The sequence below is a fragment of the Pteropus alecto genome, unplaced genomic scaffold (genome assembly GCF_000325575.1).
Source record: "Pteropus alecto unplaced genomic scaffold, ASM32557v1 scaffold196, whole genome shotgun sequence".
Lineage (NCBI taxonomy): Eukaryota > Metazoa > Chordata > Mammalia > Chiroptera > Pteropodidae > Pteropus > Pteropus alecto.
Window position 1 is genome coordinate 4,139,591 of NW_006439717.1, and position 18,841 is coordinate 4,158,431.

Consider the following 18,841-nt stretch of genomic DNA (forward strand, 5'->3'; position numbering starts at 1 on the left):
CATAGGCAGGCATTCTGGCTCTGCTGTCCTTGGCTCCTGCTGTGTACTTGTCCTACAGTATCAAAGCCCTAGTCTCAGCGCTGTGTTTGGCAGAGGTCGGTCGGAGACGTCCCGGGGCTGTCCAGTAGTTCCCTCTGTCTTTCTCCCCTGTTCTCCCAGCGCAGGGAGGGAAGTGGGGGCGGGAAGGTGGGGGAAGCTCTCCAGCGCCCCACCCAGGCGAGGGATCCACTCGCCTAGGACTCCCAGGGCTTCCCAGGCTCACCACCCATCTCTGCCAGTCTCTCTCTACATCACCTGGCCCCACCTTGGGAGTCTAGCGTGCTTTGGCAGCCTTCCTCTGCACGCCCCCGTGAGGCACTCCCCTCCCCAGTTCCTGGGGCTGCTCCGGAGCCCTGTGCACGATTGTATACCGGCTTCTCTCCTTTGCCTAAAGGGCAGCAGAGAGTGTCTCGTTCTAGCCTTGCCTTCTGCGTGTGGTGTTCCTTTCTCTCCCTCTATTTTTCAAGACAAGGACCCAAAATCAAGGGGTGAGAGCAAAGACCGCCCATCAATTTAGCAACTTGAATTTAGATCGTTCCATCCCGAAAGGTGGTAGGCATTCCCTGGGCCAGCAAGAGTGGGAGGAAGGAGGGCGGAGGCTGCAGCTACTCCAGGGCTCGCTAGACGGGGCTTGGAGACCAACCAGGAAGCCCTAGCAGGAGAGGGACACCAGCGCCGTGCCTCACCCTCGGCGTTTCCCCCTTTCTCTTTCTCTCCCCGCCTCCCCAGGCCCGCCCCTCCCTCTCCGGAGGAACCGTCTCTCATCGGCAGTTCTCCAGGCGCTCTCTCCATTGTCTCTGCCTTTACAACAGGTTCGGGCACCAGGAAGACGCGCGGTTTCGGGGTCGCCCGAACCCTGGCTTTCTTGCGGCCGCCTCCTTTCTTTGGGGGGTGTGCGTGCCTTCGGCTGCTTTTATTCAGCTCCAGAGCTAATTTCCCAGAGGAGCAGCCTCCCGGCGAGTCCGACCCCTCCTTCTGGGCGCCCCTCCCAGCCAGAGCTGCTGCCTCGGCTCAGAGTGTGGGAATGTTGTGCACATTGGAGGGTCCAAGTTCTTCACGTGCCTGGGGGGTCCTCCCTTTTTTTTGTTAGGCAACCAAATCATACTAGTCCTACTAATTAGTAAATCCGAGGCAGCGGCCGGACAGACGAACGCTGTTTTCCCGCTTGAATCCAAGAACCTCTTCAATTTTTATTTTTATTTTTAAAGAGGGAGACGATGGACTGAGCAGATCCACACCATGGAGTCTCGGGTCTTACTGAGAACATTCTGTTTGATCTTCGGTCTCCGGGCAGGTGAGTAGCCGCAGAGCTTGGGGCAGTGGGTAAGGGATGGCCCTCGCCTCGGGGAAACCCGAGGTGGCCGGGGACACCTTGCTTTTTCTCCACCCGAAGTAGATCTGGAGTGGGAAGCTTGCATAGTGGGCTAGTTTGGATTTGGATTTTTTCTGTGCTTGTCTTAGAGACGCCAGGGCAGGTCACACCCCTAGTCCAGGGTCAGAGGGCCGTAGGGGAACTTTGCACCAAGAGGGGTTTAAAGTAGGTCACAGAAATGGGACTGGGTGTTCCACTATTTAAAGCTTGGCTGCTGATCTCAGGTAAGGCTCTCAGCAGTGGAGGAGGGAGTCGCCTCTCATCCTCAATATTGTTCCCAATATTGTCTTGCAGACGCGGTTCTTTGCTGCCCTGGAGGAAGAGGTGTGTATTTTGATGTAGCTTTTTCTTTCTTTCCTTCTCTCCCCACCACTCCCACCAGTTTGGGGGCTTGGTGTGGACCCCTCCCTACAGATTGACTTCTTAACAGAGTTAGAACTTGAGGAGTCCACGACCGGAGTGCGCCAGGTCCCCGGGCTGAATAATGGGACCAAAGCCTTTCTCTTCCAAGGTATGAAGAGTGTGCCGAGTCCTCAGTGCTGGTTTAGTTCAGATAACCCCGGGTGGAGTTGGCCTCACCACCCTCCTAACTTCTGTGTTGCCTCATGGATGACAGTTATCTGAGCTGAGATGTGGCGGGGTCAGTGGGAAATACACACACCTTCCATCTCTTTTTAAGTGACTTGGTTTCTCTCCCGTCTCACCTCCTCCTCCTTCTTACTTTGTACTCTTGCCAGTTCTAATGGATAGTGCCTTAATTACCTTACAGAAACTCCAATGGCAGATGGTAGATTTTAGAGTCTGGGGAACAATAAATTATAACACCAACGACTCATTTGGGTAAAATTGATTTAGGTAGGAAATAGGATAGCTTAATCTTAGTTAAGACGATGCTGTCTGAAAGTTTGAGGTACAATGGTGCTCTGTTGGGAAGAATTTCTTTATGTGGGTAGCTTTCTGGAAAAATTAATATCTCTCAATAGCTTTATCTACTGTACATCACAAACACAATATGTTTAAGACAAGATTCCTCACTGAAAGATCGTGCTTCTTTCTTCTCCATCAATGACAAGAGAAAGGGAATAATATTCTCTTAACAATTATTTTGTAAATATTTCAAATAAGTGTTAATTCAAAAGCCTGTATCACCATTCATTGTATACTTAGGATTTTAAAACTTTTTTTTAAAAGTCAGTGAGCATTGGCACATATATCTACATTTTAAATTATATTTAAATGTGTTATGTAGTCAGAAGCAAATTTCAGTGCATCAAGCCTTCAACTTTGATTTACTAAAGCTTTTGAAAATTGCTTGCTTTCTGGAAAGATGCTGTAATGTGAGCTTCTAAAAGGTAGCTAAACACATACAGAAAGACTAGTTTCACATACGGTGAAGTAAAGATGAAGGCAAAAGAGAAATGTAGTTTGGTTTGACATATTCGGTGCACTGACTAAAGCATCTGCTCCCCACCCCACCCAGATTTTTCTTTTGTTATTTTGGTGTTTTGGCTTCAAAAGAAGGTGAACGCATAATTACTAAAGAATTTCATATGCAAAATAAAACCAGTTCAGCAAATCTGCCACCAAGAAATAGGCATAAAATAAAACTTGAGTGTTTCTGTAGTGGTGTTGTTGCCTGATATATCCAGTAAGTGTCACCACGGACAGTAACACCAAAGCTTAGGTTGGAGAAGGAGGAAATTGACATGTGTTGCATTTATTTAAAACAAGTTTACTATTATAAGAAATTAAAATAATTTTTTGTTTTCATTATGGTGAACCCACTAAATATTTTTACTGAGACAAATATTTATAATAATATTTACTTAAAAGTCTTTTTTTGAGGGGGGCAGGGGCTTGGATATTGAATTCTTTAAATATAATGACCAAACCTAGTAAAGAAAATAGACTAGACTGTCAGCAAAATTCAGAATAAAGTAGAAGTGTCATTAGGGTTAAACTTCTGCTTTCTTTTTCTTCTTCTTCTTTTTTGTTTTTTTATTCCTATGATTTTCAATCCCCATGAACTAGACAGAAAGTTATTTCAGGACTGCCTATTTGTATAACTGGAAAGCTTTACAGACTTTAAAGCTCCTAATAAGCAAGTGGTGTTTAATTGCCCTTAAAATTCCCAGTGGTCCTTTAAAGAATACAAGTGTTCTTCATAAGCATCTTCTGAAGAGTGTCTGAGCTGTCACAAATAGAAACCTTTAGGACAGTATATTTTATGTTCTGATGCTAGACAGACAATTTCTAGGAAATAGTCACAAGGGATCAATATCTTTTCATGGTTAATTTTTTAAAGGAATGTTTAGTATTCATTTTTATTTAATTGTCAGTTCTTCAAGCTACCCTATATTGCAAATACGAGGCTCATGAAGCTCATGAAATATATTTTCTTTCAATTTTCCATAGTAACTAGATATTAGTGCACATTGATGAATTGGCTGTTTTGTTTCCTTGTTGGTACCAAGCCCAATGTTTAGACAGTAAATGCCTAATGAATATAATATACGAGATTTGAAGATGTAAAATTTCATTTCCTACCAAATTATGAACCTAATTTCATATAGCCAATCAATCAGCAGGTATTCGTTGTCTGCTGTGTTCTCAGTAGGCATATATTACTGATATATTATGTTCTAATGACTTCGTTCATTCTAAAATTTAAATTTTGAAATTGACAACAGGTAGACCTTTGGCCTTGCATTGTAGTTACTTTGCAAAGGTCTTTCTTTGCTTTTACAATGTGGAAACTGTTGTTAAGAAGTCAGTTCTGACTCCTTTCTACTGCTTCGGTGGGGTTCCATGGATTTTAGAGCAATGAAGCTTTCAGGCTCTGAAGATTTTATGAATTTGCTTTACAGTGAGTGAATTGCGGGTGTTGCAGATCTTTATGCATAGTGTGTAAAATGTCATAACATGAATAGTGACAAATTACAAAACCTGTGAGATGTTCTCAGATTTTATATGAACCTATCAGATAGGTTACTTTGTGTTATCAGATGTGTTCTAAATAGGTAGAACAGATTTTGAATGATTAAATTTCTGCAGTAATATAATCTTTCATCTCAGCTTTAAAATAGTCTCAATATATAGCTTACCAATGATTTTTTGCATATTTAATATACTACTTCTTTTGCTTTCTTCATTCTCCTCTTTAGCAGTTTTTAAGAGGCTTGCAATTCAATACTTTTTGAAACTATAAATATTTTTTGTAAATTATCGTGAAATATGAATCTATTAATTATATTTTATTACATATGCATAATAAAAGCAAATGGAAATATATTTCAAAGTCATACCTGATTTTTATTATAACAGCAACTGTAGTGTCACTAAAATTGTGTTGTTGAAATTTGATGTATAGCTGCTTTGGAAATTGAAGTAGTAAGATGCTAAATTAGATTATCCTTTAGTAAATGTGGCTTTTAATCTGCACAAATTCTAATAATTTTCAAAAGAAAAAAGAAGTGTCAAGGTGACAATTTGGAATCTATATGAAGATCTAAATATTTCTAGCTACAATCTTACTCATAGCCACAAAAATACACTTATGTTTTTAAAACATAGTAGAAGACTGAGTGCTGACAATGAAAAGAACTGTGAAAGGTTGTAAAGAGTTCTACAATCTTAAGGATTAGTGCAATTATAAATAGAATTCTATCTAGCTTCTTTAGAGTCTAAGAAATATTCTTCAAGATAATGATCCTAAAAATGTTCTTTCTTCTCTGTACATGTGAGACCAAGAATGTGAGAGTATACAGAAGCACAGTTCCAAGACCTTCTAGCAACATTAACATGCATTTTACATCTTAGATTTTAACAATTCTTCTGGTCAGGTTTCCAAAGTAGATAGTTTCATCTGTTAGTTTAATAAAACTTTTTCTAAGGTGTGCACAGATTTTATAATGTCGTTAATACCCATAATGGAAGTTGATAAAATCAAAGCATATTTTTTCCTGAGGTGGTAATTTGAAAATAATTTTAGTAATTATTTTTAAAGACCTCTAAGATTTCAAAAGAAAAAAATGTTCACAAGTCTACTCTTATGCCATTAGTTGAAAACAGGAGTGAAATTGGGTATTTGGTGGTGGGCCATTGACTTATTAGGCAAAGGTATCTGCATTAAGGAAAATGAGGTGGCAATGAGTATTTGTCTTCAGTGTGATGGTCAGTGAACATCTTTGGCCTTAGGGACAATGCCAATAGACCAACACAAAGACTAAGAAATGGACTTAGAAACCATATAGACCCAAGTGGAATCTCATTAGCTGTTCTACTATGGTGAAGTTACTTAATTTCTCAGAGCTTCAGTGCCCTCAATTATAAAATTAATGTCGTTATGAGGATTAAAGGAGACATGTTCAATCACTCAAATTCTGTTGTGCAGTTGATATTCTGCTAGGTGTTAGGCATATAACAAATGAAGAAATTAGAACTTTACTTTCATAGTGCCTTAAATATAGTCATTAAACAATTACACAGATAATTTAATCACCATTAAGATAAATGGTATGAAGAAAAACTAAGGTTGTCATGGGGATCTATATTCTCCTTTAGGGAGTCACAGGATCCAGAAAACTGTCTTTGAAGAAGGGTCATTTAAGCTGATAGCTGAAGGATAAATAATACTTCTGGGTATTTATCCAAAGAAAACCAAAACAATAATTCGTAAAGATCTATACACTCCAATATTCATGGCAGCACAATTTATAATAGTCAAGATATAGAAGCAACCTAAATGCCCATCAGTAGACAATTGGGTAAAGAAGTTATGGTTCATATATACAATGGAATATTATTCAGCCATTAAAAGCATGAAATCCTACCATTTGCAACAACATGGATGGACCTAGAGGTTATTATGCTGAGTGAAATAAGTCAGACAGAGAAAGATAAATACTATATGATTTCACTTATATGTGGAATCTGAGGAACAAAAATAACAAATTAATCAAAAACAGACTCACAAATATAGAGGACAATTTGGTGGTAGAGAGAGGGGCGAGAAGGTTGAGGGGATGGGGAAACGGGGCGAAGGGTTAAAGAAGTACAAATTAGTATCTGATAGGTGGTCAGGGGAATGGGAAGCACAGCATAGGGAATACAGTTAGCATTCATATATTGGCTAGGTGGAAAACAAAAGGAGAAAAGGAGCAATTAGGAGTATTGTTTTATAAACTATATAAATGTCTAACCAATGTACTGTGTACTTGAAACTAATTAATAAAAGGGTAGTCTGGAGAAGAGAAGAGGAAGAGTAACACAGGTAAAGGAAATACTATCAGCAGGGATCCTGAGCCTGGAATGAGCATGGTGCATTTGAGAAAATGGTAGAAATACAGATTAGTGGAAACATAAAAGTTGTGATATGAAATGAAGCAAATATAGCAGGGACCAGGTTACATGGTAGATCATATCAATATAGAAGAATTGAAAATTTATTATTATACAAAGGTATACTGTGGTTGGCAGAATAGGAGTCCTTCAAAATGTTCATGTCCTAATCCTGAGAACCTGAGAATTTGTTATGTTATATATCAAGGGGGAATTAAGGTTGCGCATAGAGTGAAGGCTGCTAATCAGCTGATCTTAACATAAGCAAATTATCCAGGATTATCTGAGTAAGCCCCATGTAATCACAAAGATCCTTTAAATCTGGAAGAGGGAGGTGGAAGAGTTAGTGTCAGAGTGATGCAATGAGACAATGACTAGACCTGCCACTGCTGGCCTTGAAGATAAAAGTGGGCCACAAGCTAAAGAATGTGGGCTGTCTCAAGAAGGAAATGCAAGGAAAAGGCAAGGAAATGCATTTCCCTTAGAGTATCCAGAAGGAGCACAACATTGCTGACACCTTGATTTTAGCCCAGTGAGATTCACTTTGGATTTTTGACCTCCAGAGCTATGAGATAATAAATTTGCGTTGACTTAAGTCATTAAGTTTGTTGTGATTTGTTATAGCAGCAATAGGAAACAACTACAGATTTTGATACATGGAAGTGGGAGGCTGCTGTAAGAAATACCTAAAAATGTGGAAGTGGCTTTGGAATCGGGTAGTGGACATAGGCTAGGAGAATTTTGAGGAGCATGATAGAAAAAGCTTAGATTGCCTTGAACCTGCAGAAAAGGGGATCCTTGTTATATAGTGGCAGAAAACTTAGTTGAATTATGTCTTGCAGTTATGTGGAAAGCAAAATTTATAAATAATGAACTTAGATATTTAACTGAGGTGATTTATATGCAAAGTTTTGAAGGTACAGGCTGGCTTTTTCTTGATGCTTATAGTAAAATGAGAGAGAAGAGAGAGATTGAGGGAATAACTGTTAAGAAAAAGAGAACCAGAATTGATATTTAAGAAATTCTCAGCTTACCTAGATTGAAAAAGATGATAAAACTAGTAGATTCACTGTCAAGAAAGTCTTCTCTGGAGAGAAAGCCAATGGTGTGGCCGGAAAACCTTAAGCTCAGAGTATTTAGTCACATAGAGCTCTTTGGAGAAATTGAACATGTGGCTTGCAGAAGCCAGTAACAGAGACGGATTTATCTAGGAATTATTTGTGGAGGAGCCTCTTGTCTAATGAAGTAAATCTCGATGACATATGAGAGACTCCCAAGGTTCTTGAGAATATTGTACCAACAAAAACACTCCTCACTTATCCTGAAAGGGTGAGAGGATACAGTGAAAGAAGGTTGTTAGATCCTCCAAATTCTACAAGCAAGAAACAGACTGATTAAACTACTCAGCTGCAAACATGTGCCACCTGTAGTGAAAAAATAAGGTTGACTTGGAGGGTAGAACTGAGGACCAAGAAGGCAGAGCTAAGAGCCCAGAGAGTGGAGCCAAGAATCACAGAGGATTATTTCCAAACCTTAAAACCAAATGCAGTTTTCCTGACTGGATTTCACAATCGCATGGGTCTGGTGTTTAATTTTTTTAACGATCGTTTTCTCCTTTTTTTGAATGGCAATGCTGATAGCTTATCCTGTGTCTATCCCACCATTGTACTTTGGGAGCAGATAACTTGTTTCTTGAATTTCACAGGTTTACAGATGAAGAGAATTATTTTTCAGGATGAATTACACCTAATTTAGATGATGAAATTATACCTAATTTAGATGATGAAATTTGGGACTTTTGAGCTTGATAAGAATTTAGACCAGATTTAAACTAGAGTGAATATATTTTACATGTGGGATAGACGTGAATCTTTGGGGGTAGGAAGAGATTGTAATAGGCTGAATGATGGTCCTCTAATTCCACATACTAAATCCTGTAAATATACACTTGACAAAGGGGGATTAAGGTTGCAGAAGAAATTAAAGTTGTTAATTAGTCAATTTTAAAATATGGAGACTATCCTTGATTATCTGGGTGGGCCCCATGTAATCATAGGGTCCTTTAAACATGGAGGAGGGAGGTAGAAGAGTCAGTGTTAGTGTGATGCAATGTGAGAAAGACTTGGTTGGTCATTGCTGACTTTGACATTGGAAGGTGGTCATGAGCCAAGGAATGTGGGCAACCTCTCAGAAGCTATAAAAAGTGAGAAAACAAAATTTCCACTAGAACCTCCAAGAGGAATACAACCTTGCCTTCACCTTGATTTTAGTCCAGTAAGATTCATTTTGGACTTCTGACCTCCAGTACTGAGATAATAATAAGTTTGTGTTGATGTAGTCATTAAGTTTATGGTGATTTTTTATAACAATAATAGGAAAGTAATATATATATATGTATACATATACATATATATGTTAAATAGTAACATTCATTTGTTGTGAAGAGGTAGAAGGGAAAAAATTAGAAGGCATGAAATTTTGGAAGTAGAATAGATAGCACTTAGTCTTCTCTTTGGCACCCAGTGAATGTGGTAGTCATAATTATAAACTGGCAGGCATAACTAGAAGTCTCCTATCACAAGTGACAGGGATCTCTGTGGGATACCAAGTAGGTTTGATTTGGGAGAAGCTGGAGCAATCTTGATGGGCTCTGGCAAATGGATGACTTGAATGTCATGGCTGAGGTGCATCCTGGTTAACAGCTGAAGTGAAGGGCCTCTGCCTTTCTTTGGCTTAATTCCCCGCTCCCTCTCCCCAGTTCAATCTTCTCATCCTGGCCCCAGACCCCTTTCTTGCAGACACCTATCTTCTTTCCCATTCTTGTTATTATTTGTCCATAATTTAATACTGCTAACTGAAAACTTAAGTATTAGACATTAAAGCATTATGATGTGATATCTTCTATTGATTTTATTTCAATTCAATTTATCAAATATTTATTGCACTACTTTTATGTATAAGAATGGGACACACAATATAGTGGAGGAAGGAAAATGTCTACAGAAATTATTATAGGAGGTAAAACAGGAACCAAAATTTAATTGTAAAAAGTTAAAAAAGTAAAGCTAGAAACTATGAAAATTATATGTCCTAGTCTATATATGACAAAATCAAGGTAATCATTTAATGATGAGCTAATTGTAAGAATAAATAGAATAAAATCAAGTTTTAGATATTTTTATTTGTTTTGTTTGTTTGCTTCTGCAGAAATATCTGAGAACTCTTAATACTTCAATGTGAAATGTTTCTGTTTTGAAATATTTCAAAATTTTATTTTTCATTTAAAAAATTTATCTATGTCAGATCTTCATAAGTTAGTGTCTGTGTGTCATTTGAGAAATTCTCACACCTCGTTTTTATTGACTTCATGAAAATTTTCATCTTTTGGTAGGTTTCAGTTTAGAATTAAAATTGAAGAAATAGATGCTAGTCTCTGTGGAAACTCATTTTATAAACAAAATTTATTAGTGGATTTTTTATGGTGACTTTTGCTTTAGTTATAAACTCATATTTGTTGAAATTTAGATATTGACCACTGCAATTAAAAAGAATTAGAGGTAGAGCTGATGGGGGGAAAAAGTTGAGTATGACTCTTCCCTTTCCTATTTGGCCAGCTGCCAGGAACTGGGTATGTGGAAAATAGTCTCTGAGTTTATGGCACATCTGCTGAGTCTTCATTCTGGAGAAGGTATGGGAACCCTGGCAACTCTGCGTCTCTCCTTACAAAGAGAAGATTTAGAAGAGGATAGCAAATCACTGCCCTGAAAGGTCATACTCTACTGCTCTAGACAAAGAGAAAAAAATGATGGAGGTAATTCTAAGTTCACACTGATGTGCAGTAGTAGTTAGGAGAATGGGCTTCATAAAGAGGCATATTAGGTTCAAATCTTCATCCTTTGTTCACTAGTTGTGTGAATTTGATCTTGTTATTTATCACTGCTTCAGCTGAGATAATAACAGTACTACTTCTTAGGGCTGATGTGTAGATTACATGAATAAAACTGTGCCTAATATTTACTAAACATTTTTTAAATTAAAATTGTTGGGTTGACATTGATTTATAAAATCAAATAAATTTCAAGTGTACCATTCAACAGTATGCCATATGTATATTGCATTATGTATTCACCACCCAAAGTTAAATTTCCTTCCATCACCAAATATTTGACCCCTTTTACCCCTATCTACTTTCCTCCTTTTCCCCTTGCCTCTGATAACCACTAACCCACTGTTCGTGCTGTTAGTGTCCATGAGTCTCTGTTTGTTTGTCATGTTTGTTTGTTGCTTTTAGTTTTATATACCACATGAGTGAAATCGTATGGTTCTCAACTTTTTCTGTCTGACTTATTTTGCTTAGCATGATTAAGATCCATCCATGTTGTTGCACATGGCAATATTTCATCTTTTCTTATGGCTGAATAACATTCCATTGTATATATGTACCGCATCTTCTTTATTCAGTCTATTGTAGGACACTTCGGTTGTTTCCATGTCCTGGCTACTGTAAATAAAGCTGCTATGAACATTGGAGTGCATATGTCTTTGTGGATAAATATTTTCAAGTTTTTTGGGTAAATATTCAGAAGAGGGATTGCTAGGTCACATGGTAATTCTATTTTTAGTTTTGTGAAGAACTTCCACACTGTTTTCCATAGTAGCTGTATCATTTTACATTCCCACCAGCAATGTAGAGGGTTCCTTTTTCCCCACAACCTCTCCACCATTACTAAACATTTAATACATGTTAAATATTGTTTTTATTTTGGAATTCTCTTAGCACTAGGTCATGCTGCCTTGGATTTTTTTAGAGGCTTCCAGATAGAAATGCTGGATTTTGTGGAGAGGCTAAGTTAAGGGAACTTTTGTGTGATGACAAGAGGACAGGCAAAAGTATTGGAGTAGGGGAGAAACTGGCCCTGAAGCATCTTTTATTCTACTTTTACTACTTTGGCTTTACTGGAGATATGTGGATTTGGGTAAAGAGGGATGAGCATGAATGGCAAATTCAGAGGAAGGAGTGTTATCTGCCTTTGTGTTAGCACTGTTTCAGAAGTGTGTGTATAGTGGGGAGCACAGAGAAAATGAACACAAGAAATTCAGTGTATAGCTCCTCTGTAGTCACCCCAACACATTACTTTTCCATCATGTTAAACATTTAGCTTACGTTTTCAGTATATGTTATGGAAAGAAGTTTTAGAAGTTCTGAAAAACAAACAACACAGTTGTTTTACCTAGCTCTATCTGGATAATCTTGGAATTCCTTGCCAAGGTTCCAATTTGGTCTGTTGGTGAGAGCTGGTGGTGGAAGATAAGATATTGGGGAACCTTTAATGGTGGTTTAGGGGCCAGTGTAATGTTGATAGAACTGTTGGGCTGGTCCTGTGGACCTTTTGTGAGTTGAGCTGTTACATTTTTGGCTTCTCATCTTGAATATCTTGATGGCATTATTGTTTATTTCTGTAGTCCAATGTCCCTCTGCCAATTTTGATTCCAGTGGTACCCGGGACTCTGATCTTTAAGTGATTTACTGGCTTGTCTTCCTATTGAGTCTGTAAGTTCCCTAGAGGCAGGATCATGCCCTGTATCTCTCCTGATCACCAACAACTCTGTGCCAGTTCCCTCCTCTGGGTTGTTCTTTCTGGTTCTTTTTTCTGATGATATTTTACATGTCATTCAGGACTCGACTAAGCTGTCACTTTGACTAAAAATCTTTCTTTTGGTGGAATTTTTGTTCCTTTCTCTGTACTCTCTTAGCATCTTCTATTATAAAACAACCATCTTAATGTATTATACCTATTTTTTTTAATATAAAAACTCTACCACTTTTCTTTTTCTTTCTGTTACTTCTCTGGTCCAAGCCATCACCATCTTTCATCTGGATTACTGAAATAGCCTCCTAAGTGGTCTTCTTGCTTACATTCTTGCTTTCCTGCAGTCTATTTTCAACATAGTTGCCAGAATCCTTTTAAAATATAATATTTTGAGTTACTGCTTTGTCCCAAACTTTCAGTGGTTCCCCATTTCACTCAAAAGTTATCATGACTTACAAAGGCCTATGTGAACACTCCCAAGCCCATCCCATTACTTTTCTGGTCTGATCTTCCTCTCTCTCCCATGTTTATTTTGCTTTAAGTCCACTGGCCTCTTTGCTATTCCTCAAACAGATCAGATACTTTCCTTACTCAGGGCCTTTGCACTGACTCTTTACTCTTCTTGGAATGCTCCGCACCCAGATATCTGCATGTTTTCCTCCTTCCTTTAAAAGTTTTCTCAAATATTAGTATTTTAATGAGGCCTACTCTGATCACTGAGCAAAATTTCAACTTATCTTCCACTTCACAAGTATTCTTGATACCCTTTGTTTTGATCTGTTAGTTTCTATAACATTTATCACCTAACATGCTCTATAATTCACTTTTTTATTATTTGAATTGTTTATTATCTGTCTCCGCTGCTAGAAAGTACGCTCCATAAATGGCAGGGAGTTTTGAATGTTTAATTCACTGATATGTAACCCAAGTGTCTAGCAGATAGTAAGAACTCCATGAATATTTGTCAAATGAATATACTAGTCTTGCTGCTAGTTTGTGACTTCCTCGTGGTTTTGGGCTCTGCCTTGTTCCTTCTTGTAGCCTCCTATCATGGTGGTACACATAATGTGCTCAATAAACCATCAGCGGGTGAATGTCTATGGCACTGAATTGAGTTCATTTATTCATGGCAAATCTGGTTTTATTTTGGTGATATTATTAACGGTTTATATCTGTGTAAATTTAAAAAAGGGAGAAGAGCTCTTCTTCTAAATCAAAACACCTACTTTCTTCTCTAGTCATAAGGTAAGAGCATTCAGAAGTGTGGGGAAAAAGGTAGTTCTGTTTAACTTAGTGCTTTGAATTATTCTAAGAGGGCTCTTCTTCATCCCGAGATAAAATATGCCACAGAGGAAATAGCACATTGAAGAAACCAGACATCCTGAATGCTTCTCAACAATGAGAATTTAAAATTTTAGTTTGAAGTGTTATGAATTTCACCATTTAGCAGAGCTAATGAAACTCATATGTAAGTACTGAGAAACATTTCAAGGGCAAATAAGGATTAACTTGGATTACTTATACTGTGGTACTTCTCTGCTATTGCAAATAGACCAAAGAAGCTTGGGTAGACAGCAACCAGGGAGTTGAAAGTTTTGGAAACCGTGTTAGATAAGGCATGGTTAATGGAGCTTGGAATTTTTAGCCTGAGAAAGACAGTGGAGATGCGACCTTTTTTTTTTTGTTAAGATATTAAAGGGCAGTCATGTAAAGGAGAACTTAGACTTATTTTGCGGTGTTCTAGAGTAGCGTTTCCCAAATGTCAGCCTGATGATCAGTGATTTATTGACTACCTTATTAAAAAGTCTCCCTGCCCCTCTTAAACTAAGTAAATCGGAATCTCTGAGGGTGAATTCTAGGAATCTATATTTTGAAAAAGTTTCCTGCGATTTTGATGTTCGACTAAGTTTGTGAATTGTTTTCTAGAAGTCAGCTGTTTAAAATAGTAGCTACTAGCAATGTGTGGCTACTACATACTTGAAATATGCATAGTACAAATTGAGATGCGCTGTAAGTATAAAAATATATATGGAGTTTTGAAAACAGTATAAACAGAATGTAAAAATCTCAATATTTTTGTTGATTATATGCTGAAATAATATTTTGGAAATATTTAGTCAAATAGATATACTATTAAAATTCAAATCACCTTTTTCTTTTACTTTTTAAATGTGGCTAGTAGAAACTTTGAATTACTTATGGGACTCACATTTGTGGCTTTCATACTTCTACTGGGTAGCACTGTTATAGAGGGCAAAACAGGATTTATAAAGGAAATTAGGAAGAGGCAAATTTTGAGTCAGTGTAAGAAAAACATTTTTAATAAATAAAGTTTCTAAAAATTAAGTGGTTTACTTTAAAGAATATCTATACTGTGTCAGTCCATCCATCCATCCATCCATCCATCCATCCATCCATCCATCCATCGATTCATTCAATAAACATGCTTCTAATAATAGTCAAATAGATATTAAATGACTGTATTTCAGGGAAAATACTTCAATGGGGTGGAGGTGGGGATTAGATTTAATGATTTCTGAGGTCACTTTAGTTCCAACTGTAAATTATTATTTTTTCTTTTAATTAATTTTTCTTTTTATTATAACCTCTGATATCTAGAGCATAGATATCTAGAGCATAGATATCAGAGGTTATAATAAAAAGAAAAAATTTTTTTCTTTTTATCTGACATTCCTTAATTACCTTCAAAACAGTTTTTTTTTTTTTTAAAATGCATCTTGGATTGTTTTAGCATTCTGAAGTTTGCTATTGAGAAATATCCTATCATTTACTACTGTGCTATGCATTGTGTATCTGTTTTATAAATACTTATTCTTAATGGTAGTGATCTACTTTATTTCTTCTGTACACTGCTGTTTCAGTGTTTAATCTATTTTTCTTGTCTATTTAAGTGGAGAATCCCCTAGGCAAGCACTATGTTTAATTCTATGTTCTTATAGTCTCACACATTGTAGTGATGGACCATTAAATATCCCAGAAAAAGTGCCAAACAGATCAAGTATTTCAGAGTGGAACATAACCTATATTTTTAGAGTTTATTTAAATTTCCAGCAGTAATTGGTAGCCAAACACCCTAACTATGAATTGTTCTTGTTGACATATACTTGTAACTGAGCAGACTTCTTCTTGGAGACTGACAGATTATTAAAAAGAAAATAAAAAAGGCTTATAAAAATGGTTGTTCTATTCTACCAATGAAATGTAGTGCTCCTAGTAACTGAATGTGGAATCTGGATGTTTCCTGAGAGCCTGTTGACTTCGTTGGAGGAGAACATGTTTGTTGTTCACTGATACCCTTTGACGTATTCTTACTACATTTTATCAAATTGATAATTACAGTTGATCCTTGAACAACACAGGGGTTTAGAAGCCCTGACACTATGCTGTTGAAAATGTGTGTTAACTTTTGATTTCCCCAAAACTTCCGTCTTCCCTTTTCCCTTGGTATTTACAGAGTGTTGTTTCCAAGACTCTGGTGAGTACCAAAATTTAGGGACCCTTGAGTCCCTTATCTAAAATGGTGTAGGGCAATGCAAACAGTTGGCCCTCCACATCCATGGAGTCCTAACCTAGGATCTGAAAACCTCATAACTGTGTATTTATTGAGAAAAAAATCTGTGTGTAAATGGACCTATGTAGTTCAAACCTATCTTGTTCAAGGGTCAACTGTATGCTATAAATATAGATTTATTTAAAGTGTATGAGTACTCTAGAGAAGCAGCTTATTTTATATTATCATTCATATATTCTTCTGAGACTGATTTTCAAAAGTTTTGTTGATATGTAATTGTTAGTGTTATTGCTTTTGTTAATACTTTCTATCCCCTGATGATCAGAGTGAATTTATACAGGATACTTAATAGATAATTTAATTCCAGCACCTTAGAAAACCACTGTGACTCTAGGCTTTATGTTTTTTCCTTTTCAAATGAAAACAGAGGGATTTTTCACTACAGGAGAAACATCATACTCCAAATAAAAGGGAGAAATGCTTTAAAATGTCTCAAAGGAGGGACTTTTGAATCCATATTTGAGTCCAAAGAATCCAAAGTTGGTCTTGTCTAGGATTTTAGTTCACTTAATGTTTTATTATTCAGAAAGAAAACTCATGGAAATTGGTAAATTTCTTTAACTTAATTCAAATTCCTTTAACTTAAAATTCAAGGGTCAGAATTTGGAACCCATTTTAATTGGACTTTTAATATTTCTAACTCAATTCTGGTTTGCCTTTACCATATTCCTTACCAAATTCTTCCTGAAGTTTATTACTAATTTCTATGATAAAAAATAATCCTGAAGAGATAGGATGTTGTTTTAAGTTATACTTTTTTTTATAAGACTATCATGTTATGGGTTAAAATTAAGAATTATTTGAAGTTGAAATGAATTGAATAGAAGAACTTGAATTGGAGTATGAAGTTGCAGTACAGAATTTGCAAGAAATGAGGCCTATAAATGGAGAGAAAAGAACACAGAATGGATGTGTATTTATTGCCATTATTCACCTTGAAGATACTAGGACTCTGATGCAGAGGTCAATTTTTAAAAAGTCGCTACAAAAATTTCATTATCCTTATCATAGATGCCTCTCTACAACAAAGCATCTCATAGTACATTTTCATCCCTTTGCTGCTGTGGGTTCAATTTTTAATAAATGGGTTGCATTTCCAGTGAAAATAGTGTAATTTAAATTGTACTTTGATAACATACTTCCAAATTAGAACATGTTTCAGAGACTAATGGAAAAAAATGATTGTTCACTCTGTGAATCATTGGCCAGGCAGGAAACTGTCGAGTGGGGAGAACCCACCTATTTAATGGATGATTACTTTTTGTTATTTTGGTTGCCAAATTAATAAAATCAGAGGACGAAGTTGGGAAAAAAAGCCAGTTAGGCTGTGGAAACTTGCACGCTCAGTCTTGTTTCTCAGACTTTCCGGAATTGATGTTAATTGCACAGGCAGTGGATAAGGAAAGGTGGGTTTTTAAGTAAACACTGTCATAGCTGCCTCATGAAGAAACTAGAGGGAATGTTTAAACTGTAGTCATCTGTATGTGACAAAGCTTTTCTCTCACGGGAAGAACACAGAATAGAGGTGCAAATACGGAACTACTTCACTTTAGACTTTCTGAAGTCTAAAGCATGTGACAAATATGTGACAAATATGTACTACTGGGAGATATTGGAGAATTCATTTTCTTTCTGCACTATCTTAATAGAAGAAGTAGATAAGGAAAGTATAACTTGTTAAATATTTTTTCAACAGTGTGTAAGGAAATTTCCAAATCATTAAATTGAGATGAAAAAAAGTAAATCAAAGGCTCTGTTGATATTGATGACTGTTAGAGAGTGAATGCATTTATATTTATATAAATTAAATAGAGAGGACTCATTGTAAAACAAATCTGTAAAAATATGAGCAAAGACAATAGGAAGTATAAAACAAATGTTCTAAGTTCTGGCTTCAGAGAGGCTTCTTTTTAATTAGAGAAAATAGAATGGAATGTACTTACAAACAAAAGATGAATGTTTTTCAAGGGCAAAATCTGTCCTTGTGGCATTATAGATATTGAGGAAGAACAAGATATGGCATAAGATGCCATGAAACAGATTCAGCTGTCAGAATGTGATGCATGAAAAGACCTGGGTACGGCTGGCTCTGGAAGTGGGTCTTGCTGGTGCAGATTGCTGCCAATATTTGAAACTGAAATAGGCCATTTTGCACATGGTGCATCATCCCTCTGTAGGTTTATAATAAATGTTATTCAGCCACTATCCCCTCCTCCAGATAGACCCATTAAGCCTTTTTGCATTTTGATTTTGTAAGCACTCTCATCTTTAAAGCTATAGTTTAAATCTATCTATAGCTCTAGCTGTAAATAAACAAATTACTAGTAAAAAGTGAAAATGACAGCAAAGTCATAAGCAAGATGCTAAAAAAGATTGAAACAAGGTAATACTTCATTTATATTATTCTGTTTAGTATTACTATGTACTAATAGTGGCTGGTTATCTTTTATATATACATATCTTGTATGGATGTGCAATCATAAGCAAAGAGTATTTTGACTTGTCTGAAGTTTTAGTCCTTTTAGTGTTTCATTTTTATTCTGAAAGAAAATGCATAGAAATAACTTTCCCAAAATTCTTACCAAGTTCTTCCTGAAGTTTGCCATTAATATTTATTTATGAATGTAAATTCTTTACTCCTCTTGTTTTATATGGTGGTAGGTGAGTGGGCAAGACTGGAAGACTAACCGAATCAGATATTGTTTACCAATCAAATATTGTTTACCATTTCCAGGACAGTAGTGTGCTAACCAGATGGATTCAGGTATTTCTATTATAAACAATAAGTGTTTAGGGTTCTCTTGGTGATTCTTTGAACAAAAAAAGAACTATTGAGGAAGGACTCGATCAATAGCATTCTAGCCTAATTTCATTCATGATTATATAAATATGTACATACAGTATAGA

The 18,841-nt window shown here is 36.7% G+C and overlaps 1 protein-coding gene across 4 annotated transcripts in view; it reads left to right on the forward strand.

The window, feature by feature from the left end:
- The first annotated feature begins 670 nt into the window (after positions 1-670).
- The window catches only part of NELL2 (neural EGFL like 2), a 300,528-nt gene continuing 282,357 nt past the window's right edge, over positions 671-18,841 (forward strand). The window contains exons 1-4 of one of the 4 annotated variants that reach the window (XM_015593155.1): positions 830-851; positions 1,248-1,333; positions 1,503-1,635; positions 1,794-1,922. In XM_015593155.1, coding sequence (XP_015448641.1) covers positions 1,590-1,635; positions 1,794-1,922 — 175 coding nt within the window. In that variant the 5' untranslated portion in view covers positions 830-851; positions 1,248-1,333; positions 1,503-1,589. Of the gene's footprint in view, positions 1,334-1,480; positions 1,636-1,793; positions 1,923-18,841 lie in introns of those variants that run through there. The other 3 variants (XM_006916874.1, XM_006916875.1, XM_006916876.1) reach the window with 3 other exon arrangements.